A 17588-nucleotide genomic window follows, 5' to 3' on the forward strand; every position below is an offset into this window, starting at 1 on the left:
ATGACCATTTGAAGTTAACCAGAACCGCGGGAATTCAATACAGACGATAATACGCATCTTCTACACGCTTTATCGGCATTTCCTTGTGTATATATATTATTGAATGATAAATATAGAGTGTCTGTAAATGAGTATCTCAACAAACCAGATTGGGGAGCTTATCAAGGTGGAAACGACTTTTGACGAGCAAATCGTTGGAGAGATCTACTGCTATGATAGGGGCACTTCTCTGCTTGTCTTGAATATCCTTCGAGTAGTATTAACGAATTACCGTTATCCTTTACGAATACGAAAGAAGATAGAGAATTCGGAGGATTATGACATTGTTATGCTGAAGCAAGAATACATTAAGAGTGTGGAAGTTCTCAAAAAGGGCAAAATGGAGGACATCGTTCTTCCTTCAGTTTCCTTGCAAGCTATTGCAAGAAAGGAGGTAGATTGTGAGATTGGATGGTGATTGGGATAGAAAGAAATCGAAAAGGAAATGCAGTCTCGTCAACTTCCAAAACTATCTCCTTATGGAAACTACGTGTTTGCCCACTTGAGTAAATTGTAGTGAATGTATTTTGGTGATGATGTGTAGTACTGTTTGTCAATGGGATAACGGTGTTATTGTCGTTGATGATAACGTCCGTATCGCTGCTCCATATGGAATAGAGGACGTCACAGGAGATGAAAAGAGTGTTAAGACTGTTAAAGAATGGGTATGCGTTGAGAGTGTGTTTATAACGATAGCTGGAAAAGATGAAATAGAGTTTGTAGTTCTATGATGTTTCTTGGCATCAAACATGGTTACTCTAAAACACTATAAATCAAAGGATATCAACGTCATCATCTTTCTTGGAGCGACCTCCCGAATTAATCTTCCCTCACAGTGAAGAGGGTAGTGTATCACCTTCTCAAGTCTCTGTGAATGAAAAAGAAACTCGGAAACTACAAGAATACAGTCCTGAATTGCGTCTGCTTGTTTACTAAACATGTAACAATGAACCCGAGGCAGACGATAGGGGTACTTCTAGCGGTCATCACTTCAGTCAGCTCTTACAGAAAAACACGATTCAAAGACGTCACAGAAGGATTCGGCAGAAACAGGAAGATTCATGATGATCTGGTGAATTGGGATTTGTTTGCTTGTCAGTTGAGAAATAAAGTCACGAGCATCCAACTGAAATGGAATCACGCGATCAGAAACCTGATGATGATTACAATAATTAGAGTTAACATGATTTGTGATACAATTCCTCTTCAGCGACTCAATACAAGAAGGATTCAAATCGTTTGCATAAACATGACAACCACGTTTTGCTGCTGGAATGGCAAACGGACCGACTCCACAGAACATGTCAACAACACAATCAGTATTGGAAAAGGAATTCACGAGACGACGATGTTCATGATGCAACCGCGAATTCCAGTATACTTTACGATAATCAAACGAAAAGGTGCAATTTCCCTCCTTTACCTCAACTACAGTGTTGTCTTCTCCGGCAATCACCTCCATATCAAAGGTCCGCCAAGGAGAGAGTATACGACCGATTTTATTGACAACCGTTTTACAAGAAGGTATTTTATCTAGATACACTTGTCCAATGACATATTTGAATGGAAGCAACGATGCATCAAGATTTAGATGCACAATATGTCCCACTTGTTCATAGGAAGATGGTACCTCCAGATTTGAAGGAAGAATTGCCCTTAGTACCTTACTTGTAAGTACATTTCGCCTTAAGTACTTCAGTTGCAGAGAAATCGTCATAACTAAAATAGATGGGATACATCAGAGACGAAAGTGAGGAGTTTTGTTGAATCCATGTCCTCAAGTGGTCTGGGAGTTGGGATAAAGATGGGTCCGTAATATCTTCCTTCAGTAATACAAAACGATTTTCATTTGATGAAGGATCCAGTTGAACACTCTTGTAATGTGGATTTCGAAGTAAATAATCCGAAAGCTGAGTTCTACTATATCAAATAACTCAGAACTACACACGTACTGGACAGTATGACACAATTGTCGTGGAACACGAATTGCGACAACAGAGATGGTCTTAGAAAAGAGTAACTTGTCAAAGGACCGAAGAATGGGTGTAAGAACCATAAAGGATCGAACAAACAGGAATTAGATTTGTGAATGATCACGCTTCAACTTTCTCTCTCTCAGTGCTTTTTCCAAACCCTTCAAAGCCAGTTTCATATCCTCCTCTTCCTCACAGGTGAAGATCCAGCGATACCAACCAAACTCATGGCTATTGTATTTGGTTCCCTATGTCATGACCTATTCCACTCATTTCTACAGGAGCAATAATGATGTTGCCATGCTCATAAATGAACTCATAGAGTTCCTGCTCACCTTCATATGAGTCCTCCTTCAAGTATTCTCTCAGATTCATCCAGGAGAAGAATCCAGCATATCCCTTAGCAATGGGAATATGAAGACGATGCAGTGTAGCCTCAACTAACTGACGCATATTCCACACACGATGCTGCAAAAGAGAAATATGCTCATTCATAAAGGCTTGATTTGAGAGCATCTACACATCACCCAAGACAACTTGGTTAACATTCGTAGCAAAACTCTGCGTATTAGCTGGAACCTCGCAGAAGTGAATCAGCTCATTCAGGACTGTATGAAGTTGTTGATTGTGAGTCATCAGAACACTCAGACGGAAACCAGATAGGCCCATATCCTTACTGAAACCCCATAACTAACAGTAATGTTAACCACTACCCCCTACACAAGTGACATCATCTTTCTTAGGATCATTCTCGATGAGCTTCGCGAAGCTCACAAACTTGTTCTCGTCTTCTCTCTACAAATCAATCTAATCGCTTTCATTCACCAGTTCTTCAGCTGGCTTGACGGACAAAGCATAGATTTCATCTGAGAACTAATTGTGAATGATTGAAAGAAGAAAAACAAGATGGAGATTGTGACGACGGCAGAATTGGAGAATGATGTGCATCTCCTCCACTGAACTAACTGTACCTGTTGGGTTGTTAGGATTGGTAAAGACAAGCATCTTCACCTTGCGATGATCCCGCTCTGCTGCTGCATAGGCCTCTTCCAAGATTGCATCGGTTACAACATAACTAGAAATGAGGAAAATAGAATAGGATAACTTGTTGAGAGTCGTATCTGCCTTGTACATCACAGCACCATTACGAATACTGAAGTTGTTGTTGAATGAATTGTAACAAGGAGTGATACCTAGAATTCAGAGTATCAATCTGAATTCTACAAATAAAAGCTTCACCAGGATTCATCAAGGCAGTACTCATAATATCCATCACAGCACCCGAACCAGCAACAATGATTACATTATCCGAAGTCACCTTTGTCTTGAACACAGTATCGGTCAAGAACTTTGCCATGCACTCTTTAAAATACACTCGACCATCATAAGATGTAGCGTACCTAATAGTAATCCATTCTCTCATTTTCCTACATGTTGTCTTCGGGATGTAACTTACTAAACTCTGCAATATACGGTTGCATATGCTCCCAACATAGAACGTTCTCTGCAACAGTGAGGAGGTGAGGACGCTCTGGATGTTCCGCATTTCGCGGGTTAAATGTTGCAGCTACGGTATGAGTTCCACTTAGATCGGCTCTCTTAGGAGCAAGTATCTTTTGGGATCTAAATATCAGTGTAACTGTATCAGCAAGTACACAGTTGATAATTCCATCAAAAGAAATGACATTCAATAAGCGTCAAAGTATCTCTTTCAAATCAAACAATTCTAACAAATGAACAAGCCCGTCTAGCTCAGTCGGTAGAGCGCCAGGCTCTTAACCTGGTGGTCGAGGGTTCGAGCCCCTCGGTGGGCGATTTCTTTATTGTTTTCTCACATTCATTTTAATCATATTCTCAATTTCAGGTCTGAGGTAGGGGTTTCTATGATAGCGAAGACGAAAGTAACTTCAATCAAACAATTGTTTCGATTTCCGCGGTAATGGACGAACCGTATCATAACCATTAAAAGAAAACTAAAACCAGATGAACTCTCGTTTTGTTGTCTTTGCTTTGTTGGTGGCCTGTGCTTCTTGTTCTTTAATTCATTTACCTACTCTGTCGGAGAGTCTGAAGCACATGGTTTATAGTCCAGTTAATTACTTGAGATCGGCTATTGGTGATGAGGATCTCCATTGTAATAGTTTGACACGATTCTAATTGATAGTCTGCGGATCCTACGGAAGTGGTTGTATTAATGCTGCTGTTATGGGAATGGAAATGAGCTTTGTAGTCGAAGGACCAATGAATACTGACCCAACCGCTCTGTATATGGCTGTAGAGTCTTTTGCTGATGTAACGTGCACCAGCGAAATGGAAGTCCTGTCTCTGAACACTAGCTTTTCGTTAGTTGCTGTGAACGATGTTGAGAAGTCGTTCAACGCCACTGCTACGAATGCCTACTTTAAGGCTACAGAGCTTTTTGTTCAGAGCATGACCTGTACTACTCCTCTGGTTGTTGGTCAGTATTACAGTATTTTAGATGTAAACTGTACCGATGCATCGGGTGAGGATCCGTTTGGTGACACTGCTCAGTCTATTGGCAACTCAACTATTTTGATTTTGTCGAGAAACAGCACGGGTATCTCAATTGCTGACGCTGAGACGGAACCTATGTATCTTCCTTATGTGAGCGATGATGGTTGTTCCAGTTCTCCTACACTCCCTCCTACCGTTCCTCCCACCTCTTCTCCTGCCCCTACGACAGTCACTCCTACTGTCCCTCCTACTACCTCTCCTGCCCCTACGACAGTTACTCCTACCGTTCCTCCTACTACCTCTCCTGCTCCTACTACGGTTACCCCTACCGTTCCTCCTACCACTTCTCCAGTTCCCACCACTTCTCCAGTTCCTACCACCTCCCCGGTTCCTACCACCTCTCCGGTTCCCACCTCTACTCCTTCTCCTACTGAGAAGCCCACAAAGGCTCCTATCAACATGATGCTTATCTTCATCATCATTGGAGTTGTTGTATTGGTTGTTATTGTGCTTATTATTGTGATTTGCTGCTGCAAGAAGAGCAAATCGAATAATCTTAATAGGGTACGTCGTGTGGATTATAAATCTGTTGAAAGTGCGCCTCTGAAGAAGAATTACATTTATAAGTGTTTGTTACCAGTCCCAAGTGATTGCCAGAATTAATGTCACTCATTTCTCTTTATTCTCGTTCATTAGCTGTAGGATGTGGACGAATCGATTGTTCTGTAGTCTTATCCGCTTCTAACGAAAACAGTAACTTCATTCATTGTTGGAGGTGCAGGCGATATCGTAGCTCAGAAGCTTTTTTCTAGTTCCTTTCTGTCATATAGATGACCTGTAGAGAATGATCACTTTGAAGTGGATTGGAAACGTACATTCCGTATGGGTGTAACTTTGAGGTGATGAAATCCATATTAGTTTGTTTGTATGTGCTATGGTGGGATCAATCACTACTGGTACGGATTTCTTCAGCGCAAAGTGACCTTCACAGGTATGAAGAAGGTCTTGGCAAAAATGCTCTTTGATCAAGTATAAGGATCTGAAGAATTGAAGAGTAGCTTTTCTTTGTTCCTGTATTTGATGGGCTTATGTTCTTCAGTTTGTCTTGTTTGGAAGTACTGTTACATTATTTTCTTGATTCGAAGAATTGGAAGAATCAACCCGAAGCAGGAATCCAGAAAGTGAAATTGTGTCTGTGGCCTGCACTACGCGTACACGGTTGGTTTGTATCATCAGTTAGGCGAATTACTGTGTTTGGCCAATTCTACAGATTATCAACTTTCGTTACGTTCCATTGAATGTCAGTCATTGGAAACTATTTGATCTGTAGTACCAAGTTCTTTTTACAACAACAGGAGTCTTTTTCTGGAACATCTTCTTATCTGATGTAGCTCATCGTCGTGGAAAAACGACAGCAACTCATAAATCGAATTCATATGTTTCGTTCCAACAAACATATTAATAGCGGTTGAAAAGATCCTGAATCTCAGACACATCTTTTGTTACTGTCAAAGCCATCATCAAAAGTACACGTGCCTTTTGAGGTGATAAATTGCCAGAAGAGATGAGATTGAGCGTTTTGTCAGCACTAGGATTAGGAGTGACAATTCCTGAAGAACATCTGGATCCACGCACAATAACACACTTGTGCTTGTTCTCAGCCAAGATTGGCATCACATCATCACTAATGCTTCCATTTCCTGAAGCAGCAATAACAAGTCCATCATTCTTATCAAGATAGTATTTCAAAATATCCAGATCCAGGTTCGGATAAACATAGAGAATATCTACCTTAGGGATATACTTCTCAAAGACCTTCAGATCGAACTCACAATTCTCTGTGTGTCGACGATATGGAAGATGGTAGAGATAGATCTGCTGTTCTTGGATGAAACCCAAAGGACCTAGATCAGCGCTGCCAAAGGAATTGACCTTAAAGGTGTTAATCTTGGTAACATCACGAGCAGAGTATAGCTCCTCATTCATCACAACAAGTGAACCCAATCCACGAGTAGCAGGAGAACCAGCAGCCACAACAGCATTAAGCAGATTCAAGCCACCATCAGCGCTAAGAGCAGTTGCTGGACGCATGGCTCCAGTGAATACTACTGGTTTCTGTGAGTGCAACACAAGATGACAGAAATAGCAGCTTTCCTCTAGAGTATCAGTTCCGTGAGTGACGACAACTCCGTCGACATCATCACAATCCAGATACTTCTGAGCATTCTCTGCGAGCACAATCCAATCATGAACCTTCATGTTCTCCGAGGGTTTCTGAAGAACTCCCTTGGCAACACAATTAGCTGCTGTAAGGATCTCAGGAGTTCCAGACACCAAATCGGAAATATCCATAGCTCCAGCTTCATATACTGCAGTATTTGTCGAACTCTTTCCCTTTCCAGCAATTGTACCTCCGGTTCCAAGGATTACCACATTTGGAAGGTCTGGGTTTCTCTTCATTCCATCAAACAGAGAAAAGTGTCTGCAATTCCTCTGAGAAGCACACGAATATGAAAATAAGTTACGTCCAGGAGTAATGAGCCCTGGATTCCGGTTCCAGCAGGCGGCTGCCGAGAAATTCCTAATCACAACGGGACTAGTTGATTCTTTTCTCAAGATCTTGCAGCACTTCAAGAAAGGCGCAGAAGTTCTAAGCATATAGCGCAAATACACTGAAATTACCAGAGTGGTAGAATTGATAAGGAATCATCTCCTTTTTTTGGAATCGAGAAATTTGAGTTTGATTTGAAATAACAAAAAGAAGGAGAATTTGGGTTCCAGTTGAACTCCTTCATTATGGGGTGTTTCAACACTTGGTGTATATTATTGTGTTGTTTAGTTGTGTGTGAGATTGGGGGTATGTTCTTCTCTCTTGATGTATTTATGGACATTTCTCAAATAAAATCTCGTTTTCAATATATTGTTGAATGTGCTGAAGAACCTCTGGTGCAGTCATCTCTAAATGACGTTAAAGATGATTCTTTGTTATCAACGGATTCGAATAGGTCAGAGCCAAGTACAAGTATCCTATCTTCACAAACACCTTTAAAGGGTCATTTATCTGTCCATCCAGATTCAGAGTTGACAGAATCGGCATCTTCAAGTTCGTCGCATGTGTTTCAATTGGTTTTATTTACAACAGAAGATGTAGGAGGTTCACAATGGAATTCCTTTGTAGAAGGATTTGTCTGTTGCAACGAGGAATGTTCTAGTTATGTTTCATCTGTTTCAGAAACTTTATGACTTTCGAGCCATCATGTTCACAGCGAACAACAAGACAATTAAGGTTTGTAACAATTATGGAATTCTGACGAGTAATCGGATTGAACGCAATCCATATGGTCTTCCCTACATTGGGAGTATGTATACTGAAGCGTATTCGATGGTAAATTCTTCTTATTACGGTTATATCAACGCCGATATTCTTGTTAGTGATCGAATATTTGATGTACTATCATTTATTGAATCGAAGCGTACTTCTATCTTCAAAGGATCATTTGTTGTCGTTTCGTTGTACTGTTGAGTTCATAGATTGAAGTTTGTCATAATGCTTATAACATCCATACAAAACGGTTCAAAATGAATTTAACGCAAGAGAGATATGCTTCATTTATTCAGACTTCATTGTCTCATTCTAAGCAACGAGGAGAATCAAGTGTTGTATGGAAGAGAACATGGCTTGATCTGTAGGATATGTTTATTTTGTCAAAGGAGTTTATCCAGTATCCATTAGGTCCCTTTGTCATAGCGCGTGCTCGTATCGATACCTACATGCTCTTGTACTGTATGAAAGCAGGTTGTTCTTTGATTGATTCTGGGAAGGCAGGTAGAAGTGAGAGAAGAATGTGATTGTAGCTGTTACTCTTCATCAAGGTATGTCAACATATACATCACGTCGAGGTTTGGTCTCAAGCGATGATTACAATTGGAATCTAAATCGGATGAAGTCATTTGCAACACTAAAAGCAGCTAGAGCTGTATTAGATGTTAACCCAGAAGGAGTTTTCACAATGGACAGGCCTAGTAATAGAAAGATACGAAAGAAATGGAATGTTTGTTATAATCCAACATGACCATAAAGAGATCATTCATCATCATCAAACCGAGTACTTTTCACTTCCATTGAAATTCGTCCTCCACTATAGTTACCTCGCTTCTTCTTTGTCTTTTCTCTTCGGAAATCCTTTCCTCTTACCTTGATAAGTATATCACTTGCCTTAGCACCATAACCCTCTTTGCCATATGTGGCTTCATCTACAGATCAACATAGATGGACAGAGAGTACAAGAATTATCCATAAGTTCTGGCTTCTTGATCGTATTGAGCCATGATTCATCTACTCGTTTGAAGGGTCGATGTTCCTAGAATTGAGAGACAATGAATTGGTATACAGTGGGTTTGGGAATGTTGACAGGGTCCAACTTCTTTGGAACCCATTCGACCACCTTCTCAGGTTCAGATTCAGATGAAGAGGAATCTGAATCTGAGGAGGAGTCTGAATCTGAAGAGGAATCTGAAGAATCTGAGTCTGAAGAGGAATCCGAATCAGAGGAGGAGTCTGAATCTGAAGAGGAATCTGATGAATCTGAGTCTGAAGAGGAATCTGAATCAGAGGAGGAATCTGATGAATCCGAATCAGACGAAGAATCTGAGTCAGATGAATCAGAACTATCCTTCTTCTGCTCTTTGGTATCAGATGAATTAGAGGAGTCGTCCGAATCAGAAGAAGAATCTGAGTCTGATGAATCCGAATTGCAATTATTTTCCTTCTTCTCTTCACTATCGGAGGAATCAGATGAACTATCAGAAGAGTCTGAACTACTGTTCTCTTCACTATCTGAGGAATTAGAATCAGATGAACTATCCGAATCCTCTTCTTCCTTCTTCTCTTCATTGTTAGAGGAATCAGAATCTGATGAGTCAGAAGAGTCAGAACTACTATCATCTTTCTTCTTCTCTTCATTGTCAGACGAATCAGATGAACTGTCAGGATCTGATGAACTATCAGAGCTCTCTTTTTCTTTCTTCTCCTCTTCCTCATCAGATGAATCTGAGGGATCGGATGAACTATCAGAATCCGAACTACTCTCTTCCTTCTTTTCTTCCTCCTCATCTGAAGAGTCTGAGGAATCTGAGGAATCTGATGAACTGTCAGAATCCGAACTACTCTCTTCCTTCTTCTCTTCACTATCAGATGAATCAGAAGAACTGCTCGAATCCGATGAAGTAGAACTCTCCTTCTTTTCGTTGTCACTCTCTGATGAATCATCAGAAGAGTCCGATTCACTCGACGAAGATTCAGAAGATGACGATGACGAACTCTCCTCTTCACTAGAAGACTTAGAAGCATTCACACCAATTATCTCCTTAGGTTGCTCTATAATTGAATATCCATAAAAGCCCATACTGTTAATTAACTTCAACTCATTGCCGATCAGTTCATCACATGTAGGAACAAGTCGCTTCACCGACTACACCATTAACATAACAAACAAAATCAAAACTTACACCTTTCTTTGTCAACAACTCCAGAGCAGCGGCTGCCTTCACCAAGTCAATCTCTTTCATGTAATTAATCAAAGCACTCAAGTCATCAGAATTCATGATGAAGCCTTAGGAAAGCAACAATATGAAAGAAAACTCCTTCCTAGAAAGAATGGTTGGCCGTTTCATTATTCAGAATATCATAGATTTCTGGAACCCCATAATAGGAACCCCATGACCAAGGGCCCATTTCCCAAGAATCCTTTTCTGATTCACTTCCATGGTACCGTATCATCTCCACCTCTCATTACTAGTCTGCAACTGAAACTAGAAATGTAATCACGTTACGAGGATCAGCCCAAATGGTTGCAGAGTTCTTCGAATACAGTATTAATTCGTTCACTCTTGGAGTTTTTATTGATTCATAGGATTCTATATCAACGAGGTATCTATCCACCAGAAAGCTTCAACAGAGTCACTAAATATGGCCTATCGATGGTAACAGCACGAGATGAAGCGCTTGTTGCTTATTTACACAATATGATCCGACAAGTCCAATGTTGATTCTCTCGATGTATTTCATTCTTAGTGTGGTTAGAATCCAATGATCTACGTAGTTTAATCATTTGTATTTATGGAATCGACAGTCAACGAGTTTTAGAGCGATGGAGTTTTGTTGTTGAGACAGACCGTGAAGTGGCTGAATCTAACGGATCTATGTATTTTAATGATTGAACTTTCTAATATGCAGAACTCGGGAAAAGGATGTACCAACTATACAAAAAGAGATTCAAGCTATTATCCGTCAAATCACGGCATCTGTTACCTTTTTACCTCTTTTAGACGAACCATGTATTCAATTCCATTTGTTTCTAAGATAGGCACTTTTGAAATCCTTGTATACACAAACCGAGACGCAGAAGTGCCTTTAAAATGGGAAGATAGTGATCCACATTTTATTCCTAATGCAGAAACTGTTAAGTTGCGTTCTTTTTCTACTAGTGTACGTGTAGATATCTGTTGATGATCAGATTCACACTGTTGATACTGCTGTATCCTATAAACAAGACTCTATGTCCCTTGTTTGTTTACTCATAATCCAATGAGCTCATTTGTCATTCAGTGTGCCAAATGCCGCTCCATTGTTAGTGATTCTTCATGTAATGTATTAATCAACGATGCTCTACATTTGATAGTGACTGAGAGTGATGAATCTGATTCTTGTCTAATTCCTAGGAGCTAATAATACGACTATAGAAAATCAATTGAAACTAGCAATTGGACAATTAGATGAAGGATCATCCTACTTTGAAATCTCGTGTTCATTTTGTCATGCTATTCTAGGAAGAAGTTATAAATCAACGACAGACTACTCAGATGCATATAGAGACCGGTTTGCCTTTGACATGGATAAAGTCACAACATACACCCTTGGTAGTTGTACTCAGAGTCGTCGGGATGATTCTATTCCATCTCAATGTAGATTATGATGATCCATTTTTATCATGTAGCTTCAAACGCCATTCTTCTATCCTTTGATGCTGATCGAGCTCGGAATGATACCAATGCTATTAATGAAATTAAATCTATTATTCTTCATATGAATCAAAGGTTAGACGCCTTTGAAGCTTCTCACTCCTCTCCTCTTTCTTAACAAACACAGTAACCCGAATCAGAGGATTCAATTATTACCTTCCTTTTCTTCCCTTTCCCTTCAGTTGATTTGGTCTCATGTTTCCGTTTCTTATCTTCCACCTCTTCCACCTCACTGCTGTCGTCTTCTGATAGTTCTTCTATGTCACTGTCATCATCTTCTGACAATTCCTCGATTTCACTATTGTCTTCCGAAAATGCATCACTTGAAGATTTACTCTCCCTCCGTTCTCCAATGTCGTCTTCAATAAAATCAACAAGACTTCCTTCACTGTCACTGTCTTCATCCTCAAAAGCTTCTGCTATCGTTACTCGATCCTTCATGTACGGAAACAAAGAAAACAAGCCTCCGTCTGTGCCGTTCGATAGGTCCGTAAATGACTCCTCAGCCACAATCATCTTAACTAAGGTCTCTAGTTTATCGCTTGTCCATGCTATAGATTACATCTAACCAACAGATAATACATTTAGATATGCTGTCAAGGAAATCCCAACCAAAACGCGTATTCTTTTGGGTCATCATTAGCAAAATAATATCTCGAAGGTTCTCTAATGAGAAATTGTTCTTCATCTTTCGAACTCTAACCATCAATCATGAGAATCTCACTCACTGATGCAAACTTTCCTCCGAACATATATCAACCATTTCATTACTCACATATGAGGTCAATACTGATATAAATTTTTTCCCCTCCACTTTTCTCTTCTTCAACATGTATATGATATCCTCAAGCTATAGTATTAGCAATCATAACTGTCAATATACTCGCCAATTCTCAGTGATCCCAGTCATTATCTCTAAGTTATCCATGACATCGGGACAGTAAGTTACAATGAACTTTCGGAGTTTCTTTAGTTTTGATTTTCCATTCCATTCAGTTACACACTCGGCTAAGGAACGAATAATCCTTTATGTGAGACATCTCGGTTGAGTCTTACGACCCGACATTTTCATTATCATTCCATGACTTCAAGTTCTCAATGAACTCGGAAACATTCACATTTACACATTTATCTGGCATTTGTACTTTTTTGTGATCTGCTTCTTTCCCTCCATGTCGGAAGAACAAGCTACGGGAGCGAATGCAATTCCAGTGTTTGAGTTTTATGAGAAATGGTTATGCCTAGAGGGAATTCGAAGGAGGGAGGAGATCCTGCTTCAGCATCCGTGAATCCATACATCCCAAAGTATATGGCGACAGTTCCATGGTATGCTGAACAAGGAAGTGTTGGTTTTGTGGAAGAGAGCTTATGTTTAGCAAGACCAGCTTCATCATCAACGAGCAGCAGATCGTGATAGTAAGTGGGACGATATTCATTCAAGTTATAAACGTGGCCAATTCATCGGTCAGGCAACCAAATATCGTAAAGTAGGATTTCTTTTCGTTTGTTTAGTCAAGGGTGCTTGCAAGAATTGTGGTTCCATGACGCATACTGAGAAGGACTGCTTCTATCCTCCACGCAAACGGGGTGCTTGGAAGACCAACAAAGATATTAAGCCAGATGAATACATCAATCCCGAATTAAATCTGTCGTATGAGGGTAAACGAGATCGTTGGAATGGGTAGGTCCTGTTCTATCAAGTTCATGTATAGTGTAGATGCAAATGCTGTCGTTGCTAGACAACGAGAACTCATGAACATGGTAGATGCAGAACGACAGCGTATCCATGCAAATGAGATCAATTCCAAATTTCAGACTGAGCCTGATGGAGATCACAAGCGGTACTACAGTTCAACAATCACCAAAGAACAACGTGATCGTGAGAAACTGGTAGAAGAAGGTGATCAACTGGACGTACACATCAGTGACTCTGAGTAGATGACAGAGCTTTTCGTAATACGTAGTTCGGATTCCGATGAGGAGTTAGTGGATATGAATGCTGTTGATAGTAGTAAGAAACGTGTGGAGTACGATAAAAGAATCAAGACATCAGCGCGTGATATGCGAATTCGAGAGGACATTGCTTACTATCTGAAGAATCTTGATGATGACAGTGTGGATCGTCGTGACTACACGTCTGACGGTATTGGGAAGAATGCAGATGGAACACAGAAGCTTCGAGAGGATCAGGTTTTGGACTCGGGGGATATGAGTGATTTCAGACAGGCTCAGCTGTTTGCATGGGAAGCACATACGAAAGGAGTAAATGTTCATTTAGAGGCTCAACCAACAGCTACAGGTGAGGTTTAAGAGAGTGACTGATCAATAGCTTTGTTGCGGAAACAGGCTGAAGAGAGAAAGAAGCAATTGGAGGAGATGAGACGCAAGAAGCTTGAAAAGCGATATGGAGTATCCCTCGACAATCAGATTGAGGTTCCAAAGGTCGAAGAGTCAGAAGTATATGTGGAGTATGATCACAGTGGGAACATTGTGAAAGGGAATATCACTGTATGAAATGAATACGAAAGTAATTTATAGAATATTCCCAAATCAAAATATGAAGAAGATGTGTTCCTGTTCAATCATACGAGTGTGTGGGGGTCTTGGTATGACAAGGAAAAAGAACAGTGGGGGTATGCTTGTTGCCATCAGTGTGTTCGAAATGCCTATTGTACTGCTACTAATTGACTCATTGTTTGTTTCAAACGGATGATTCCCGTTCTGAACAAATGTCCCTTAGGGGCTATGAAGTCGTTGACTCGTTTCTTTGCAACGGCCTCTCAAAGTCAGTATCAAAGATTCGGTTAAACTGTAGTTCCAATCATTGTAAAAACGATTCGAGAAGATGGAGAAGAGAAGTATATCGATGTCGATGTTGATCCCTCAAAACCACTTCTCTTCTCGTTAATATCAACAACTTCAATTCAGCGTATATTGGTTTCATTGTTATTTTGACATAGATGGATGTGGAGGAAAGGGGATTTGCGGTCAGTGTCAAATTGCTTTACCAAAGGACATCTACGATCGGTTGCCCAAACCAGATCAAGCAGAGTTGGATACCTTAGCTACATCTCTGGATCCACCCAAATAGTCCCATTTAATGCTTGTTTTAATTCTAGTGGTCGTCTCGCATGCAGATTAACCCCTACATCGATCTTTCGAGGAAGGACGATTGACGTGTATATACCATTTGAATAACGCTTTGTGTTTGTTAACAAGTCAATCAATAATATTAGAATTGGGCAGCTCGTTTCTTTGCAATATACAAGGCCTAAGGATCAACCTCCCAAAGGAATCCTACAGACTCAACACAATTGGCTTTAATCTTCTCACCTGTCTGAGCATCATATCCCATCGTGTAGTAGTTGCTAGGCATCAAAAACACTCCAAAGACCCTACGGATTCATCATCTTTCGCTGATAAATCATCTGATTCTCTTTGCACTTCCAGAAGTTCGTAGGCTTCCTCGAGCGGTCCCATTCTGAATGACTGCACATTAGCAATCAATTACGATCAATTACAGCTTCTCAATTTGGGCATTCTGACTCATAAATATAGCATGAGTCTTCTCGTCGTTCACTCTCTTTTCTTCCTCTCTGCTGTTAAACACCTAGTTCATCATGGAGACGATCTAGCACCATACGGCCTTCAAGAAACTCATAACTGGAACCTAAGACACTCAATATTGATAGAGATACAGATAAAGTGGAAATCAGTAAATATTTTGGAATACCGGAAATCAAGGATCATTTGATCCCTAGAATCCAGTATTAATTACCTGCTTTGTGGAATGTACCCCTATCACCTCGCTCTTCACTTGTATGCCTAGCAATTCTTTGAGTGATTGGTTTTGATTGCATTTTCCAGTCGTAAGTGACGTTTTATTTAGGGTGTCTTGGAGTTGACATTCTTGATTGTGTATTCTCACTCTGAGTAGATGGTTTCCGATATTCGTGTTACCTATCGCCGCAGACACTCTTACAATACCGTATCAAACAAGTACCATATTGTAAAAACCCCTGGTAGTGATTTTGCTCTCTAGATGAAGAATAGGTGCTAGACTTGTTGTTCAATACAATAAGAAAATCGCGAGTCCCGTGAAATGCGGTTGTTGCAAGAAGCCTCTTGCTGGTGTATGTTGTTTGGTTTGTTGATTAGGATAGATTCCTCGTATCTCTGGTCGTGATATGAGAAGACTGTGCGTACCTCAGCGTTCTGTAACTCGTGCTTATGGCGGAAATCTGTGCCATAAATGTGTTCGTGATCGGTGAGTGTGTCAGGTGCAAGTGATTGAATAGCATTCTGCGTGCATTCCTGATTGAGGAGCAGAAGATCGTGAAGAAGGTTGCTTCAGTGAAGGCTATGCAGAAGAAGGAGGAGAAGAAATCCACGAAGAAGTCGGCTAAGAAGACTACTAAGAAGACCGGAAAGAAGTAATCGGCTGTACAATCATTCTTTCTGTTTTCAAGAAACAAATCAAATGCTAGTTTCTTCGAAAAGTGACTTGAGAATGAACCTAGACCTCACCATACTTCCTTACTCCTACGCCTGAGATAGAAGCTCCTCCACATCTTGTTCTGTCCAATCTTCAGTTGGAGGATTCTGAAGATACAATAGCATCGACTGGAAATCCTTCTCCATGAGATCATCGTGTGACAGCTTGATGAACACAGCACAAACATAGACATGGAACACATCAAATCCATTGGTCTCGCTTAGATAGGTATCCCACAAACGGATAATCGTTCGCATACTAAACTCACGGATCAACAGGCAATTCATATAACGGAATGCAAACTGAAGGAATAATAGTCCCTCTTGTTGAATGTGGTTATACAAATCAAGATCAATACGTCGAACCAAATCCTCTAGTTTCTTCACCATTCGCTGAATACCCGGCTGATCCGTTGTGTAATGATCCTGAATTCCATCCAACAGACGTGAAATGCAGTAATACGTATCGGCCTCAACCTCGTCCAGAATGGATTTGTCGACTTCATCCCAATCAAGTTCAGCCACCTTGTCTATAATGAATCCCAACTCCATTATGTACCAGGGAAATGATCATTTAAGAAGGTTACAAGGAAAGGAACACATAAATCATTGATTCCTTGAACATAACCACACGCAGGGTGGCGATTGGCCCAAATATAGAGCAGACGTTTTAATCGCTACCCTCAAAATAAATCAGAAGCCCTACCAATTGAACATCTTCACTCTTCAAAATAATCGAACTACATGAGGTACGAGGAACATCAACTGAAATCTATTTATTACCAATCTACCTATCCGGGTACTTGGTGCAAGGCTGCTAATTCATCTTCTGTACGTTCGGAATCGTCAACATCGTAGAGACGGGGAATATACTCCATGTACTCTTTTCTCTTTCGCTGGATAATCGCTTGTTGACGACTTCGGACAGAAGGAAGATATCCCTAGGTTTCAATGACTCTTCGAGGGACACACCAACAGTAATTTCCATGTCACTGCTCGATATTCTGACGGAATTCCCTTCCAAGCCAAGGATCGGAGAGTTTTCATGTCGATTCTGTCACTTTCCAAAAGACGCTTATACTTCTGGATGTCTTTATCACCATCCGTTTCTCGGAAACTCAGAGACTTCAGCAGAGGGGATTCTAATTTCTTAATCTTTCTCCAATAACTGACTTGGTGACTTGGCCTGAGTCGAATCTCCCTCTTCCTCGGAATCTGCGTTCAGGGATCTTCTTAAACCAACTGGAACATTGAAACGGTATTCATCCGCATCGGTCGCCCGAGACTAGTCAATAACCCCAATCTTAGTAAAAAGCATACCTTAATACGTCCTGGATGCGACTTCGTTTTCATCTTGTCCCAAAGACTCATGGTTCACGAAATATTCCCAAAATGGAGAATTGGTCGAGATTGTTCCGATTTTCGTCTTCCAATTTGGCACAAATTGTTGTGTTTTCTTAATTATTGAAATGGAGGGTGAATTCAATAATGTGACACGAGAAGAGCAGTTTATAGAAGTTTGAGAATAATCGCATATTTGATCTCCAGGTGTTAGATAAAGCACTATCCAAAATAGTGAAAAATGTA

The 17588-nt window shown here is 40.4% G+C and overlaps 13 protein-coding genes across 13 annotated transcripts; 7 read left to right on the top strand and 6 right to left on the bottom strand.

The window, feature by feature from the left end:
* Positions 1 to 328: 328 nt before the first annotated feature.
* Positions 329 to 657, top strand: JH06_0427 (hypothetical protein; the record flags this gene model as incomplete). The annotated part of the gene is made up of 3 exons (XM_014673958.1): positions 329 to 433; positions 467 to 545; positions 584 to 657. 3 exons carry the CDS (start codon positions 329 to 331, stop codon positions 655 to 657), a joined length of 258 nt encoding a protein of 85 aa, XP_014529444.1.
* A 1459-nt stretch (positions 658 to 2116) lies between these two features.
* On the bottom strand, positions 2117 to 3684 carry JH06_0428 (1-aminocyclopropane-1-carboxylate synthase; the record flags this gene model as incomplete). Its single annotated transcript, XM_014673959.1, has 9 exons — positions 2117 to 2260; positions 2292 to 2528; positions 2550 to 2702; positions 2733 to 2807; positions 2838 to 2885; positions 2916 to 3205; positions 3252 to 3412; positions 3444 to 3635; positions 3668 to 3684. The coding sequence occupies 9 exons, from the start codon at positions 3682 to 3684 to the stop codon at positions 2117 to 2119; spliced, it is 1317 nt and encodes a 438-aa protein (XP_014529445.1).
* Positions 3685 to 3995: 311 nt separating this feature from the next.
* Positions 3996 to 5817, top strand: JH06_0429 (hypothetical protein; the record flags this gene model as incomplete). The annotated part of the gene is made up of 7 exons (XM_014673960.1): positions 3996 to 4146; positions 4177 to 5126; positions 5217 to 5298; positions 5329 to 5375; positions 5406 to 5516; positions 5546 to 5698; positions 5728 to 5817. The coding sequence occupies 7 exons, from the start codon at positions 3996 to 3998 to the stop codon at positions 5815 to 5817; spliced, it is 1584 nt and encodes a 527-aa protein (XP_014529446.1).
* Positions 5818 to 5945: 128 nt separating this feature from the next.
* Positions 5946 to 6947, bottom strand: JH06_0430 (asparaginase; the record flags this gene model as incomplete). The annotated part of the gene is made up of 2 exons (XM_014673961.1): positions 5946 to 6278; positions 6303 to 6947. 2 exons carry the CDS (start codon positions 6945 to 6947, stop codon positions 5946 to 5948), a joined length of 978 nt encoding a protein of 325 aa, XP_014529447.1.
* Positions 6948 to 7743: 796 nt separating this feature from the next.
* Positions 7744 to 8560, top strand: JH06_0431 (glycosyl transferase; the record flags this gene model as incomplete). The annotated part of the gene is made up of 4 exons (XM_014673962.1): positions 7744 to 7992; positions 8019 to 8147; positions 8178 to 8313; positions 8343 to 8560. The coding sequence occupies 4 exons, from the start codon at positions 7744 to 7746 to the stop codon at positions 8558 to 8560; spliced, it is 732 nt and encodes a 243-aa protein (XP_014529448.1).
* An 11-nt stretch (positions 8561 to 8571) lies between these two features.
* JH06_0432 (hypothetical protein) lies at positions 8572 to 8924 on the bottom strand (the record flags this gene model as incomplete). The annotated part of the gene is made up of 3 exons (XM_014673963.1): positions 8572 to 8741; positions 8764 to 8790; positions 8828 to 8924. 3 exons carry the CDS (start codon positions 8922 to 8924, stop codon positions 8572 to 8574), a joined length of 294 nt encoding a protein of 97 aa, XP_014529449.1.
* A 1005-nt stretch (positions 8925 to 9929) lies between these two features.
* Positions 9930 to 10091, bottom strand: JH06_0433 (hypothetical protein; the record flags this gene model as incomplete). The annotated part of the gene is made up of 1 exon (XM_014673964.1): positions 9930 to 10091. One exon carries the CDS (start codon positions 10089 to 10091, stop codon positions 9930 to 9932), a length of 162 nt encoding a protein of 53 aa, XP_014529450.1.
* A 375-nt stretch (positions 10092 to 10466) lies between these two features.
* On the top strand, positions 10467 to 10995 carry JH06_0434 (hypothetical protein; the record flags this gene model as incomplete). The annotated part of the gene is made up of 4 exons (XM_014673965.1): positions 10467 to 10530; positions 10561 to 10690; positions 10723 to 10823; positions 10853 to 10995. 4 exons carry the CDS (start codon positions 10467 to 10469, stop codon positions 10993 to 10995), a joined length of 438 nt encoding a protein of 145 aa, XP_014529451.1.
* A 1684-nt stretch (positions 10996 to 12679) lies between these two features.
* On the top strand, positions 12680 to 14195 carry JH06_0435 (pre-mRNA-splicing factor; the record flags this gene model as incomplete). Its single annotated transcript, XM_014673966.1, has 8 exons — positions 12680 to 12720; positions 12753 to 12852; positions 12884 to 12994; positions 13025 to 13188; positions 13220 to 13441; positions 13472 to 13806; positions 13837 to 14015; positions 14046 to 14195. 8 exons carry the CDS (start codon positions 12680 to 12682, stop codon positions 14193 to 14195), a joined length of 1302 nt encoding a protein of 433 aa, XP_014529452.1.
* Positions 14196 to 14216: 21 nt separating this feature from the next.
* Positions 14217 to 14598, top strand: JH06_0436 (hypothetical protein; the record flags this gene model as incomplete). The annotated part of the gene is made up of 3 exons (XM_014673967.1): positions 14217 to 14292; positions 14323 to 14436; positions 14468 to 14598. 3 exons carry the CDS (start codon positions 14217 to 14219, stop codon positions 14596 to 14598), a joined length of 321 nt encoding a protein of 106 aa, XP_014529453.1.
* A 141-nt stretch (positions 14599 to 14739) lies between these two features.
* JH06_0437 (hypothetical protein) lies at positions 14740 to 15057 on the bottom strand (the record flags this gene model as incomplete). Its single annotated transcript, XM_014673968.1, has 4 exons — positions 14740 to 14778; positions 14809 to 14875; positions 14907 to 14996; positions 15029 to 15057. 4 exons carry the CDS (start codon positions 15055 to 15057, stop codon positions 14740 to 14742), a joined length of 225 nt encoding a protein of 74 aa, XP_014529454.1.
* Positions 15058 to 15444: 387 nt separating this feature from the next.
* Positions 15445 to 15944, top strand: JH06_0438 (60S ribosomal protein L34; the record flags this gene model as incomplete). Its single annotated transcript, XM_014673969.1, has 4 exons — positions 15445 to 15529; positions 15561 to 15640; positions 15671 to 15774; positions 15806 to 15944. 4 exons carry the CDS (start codon positions 15445 to 15447, stop codon positions 15942 to 15944), a joined length of 408 nt encoding a protein of 135 aa, XP_014529455.1.
* Positions 15945 to 16049: 105 nt separating this feature from the next.
* JH06_0439 (GTPase-activating protein) lies at positions 16050 to 17372 on the bottom strand (the record flags this gene model as incomplete). Its single annotated transcript, XM_014673970.1, has 7 exons — positions 16050 to 16531; positions 16561 to 16678; positions 16708 to 16773; positions 16805 to 16942; positions 16974 to 17143; positions 17175 to 17286; positions 17322 to 17372. 7 exons carry the CDS (start codon positions 17370 to 17372, stop codon positions 16050 to 16052), a joined length of 1137 nt encoding a protein of 378 aa, XP_014529456.1.
* Between the last annotated feature and the right edge of the window lie 216 nt (positions 17373 to 17588).

Source organism: Blastocystis sp. subtype 4, assembly GCF_000743755.1.
Source record: "Blastocystis sp. subtype 4 strain WR1 chromosome Unknown seqid_0022, whole genome shotgun sequence".
In the NCBI taxonomy this organism is placed as follows: Eukaryota; class Bigyra; order Opalinata; family Blastocystidae; genus Blastocystis; species Blastocystis sp. subtype 4.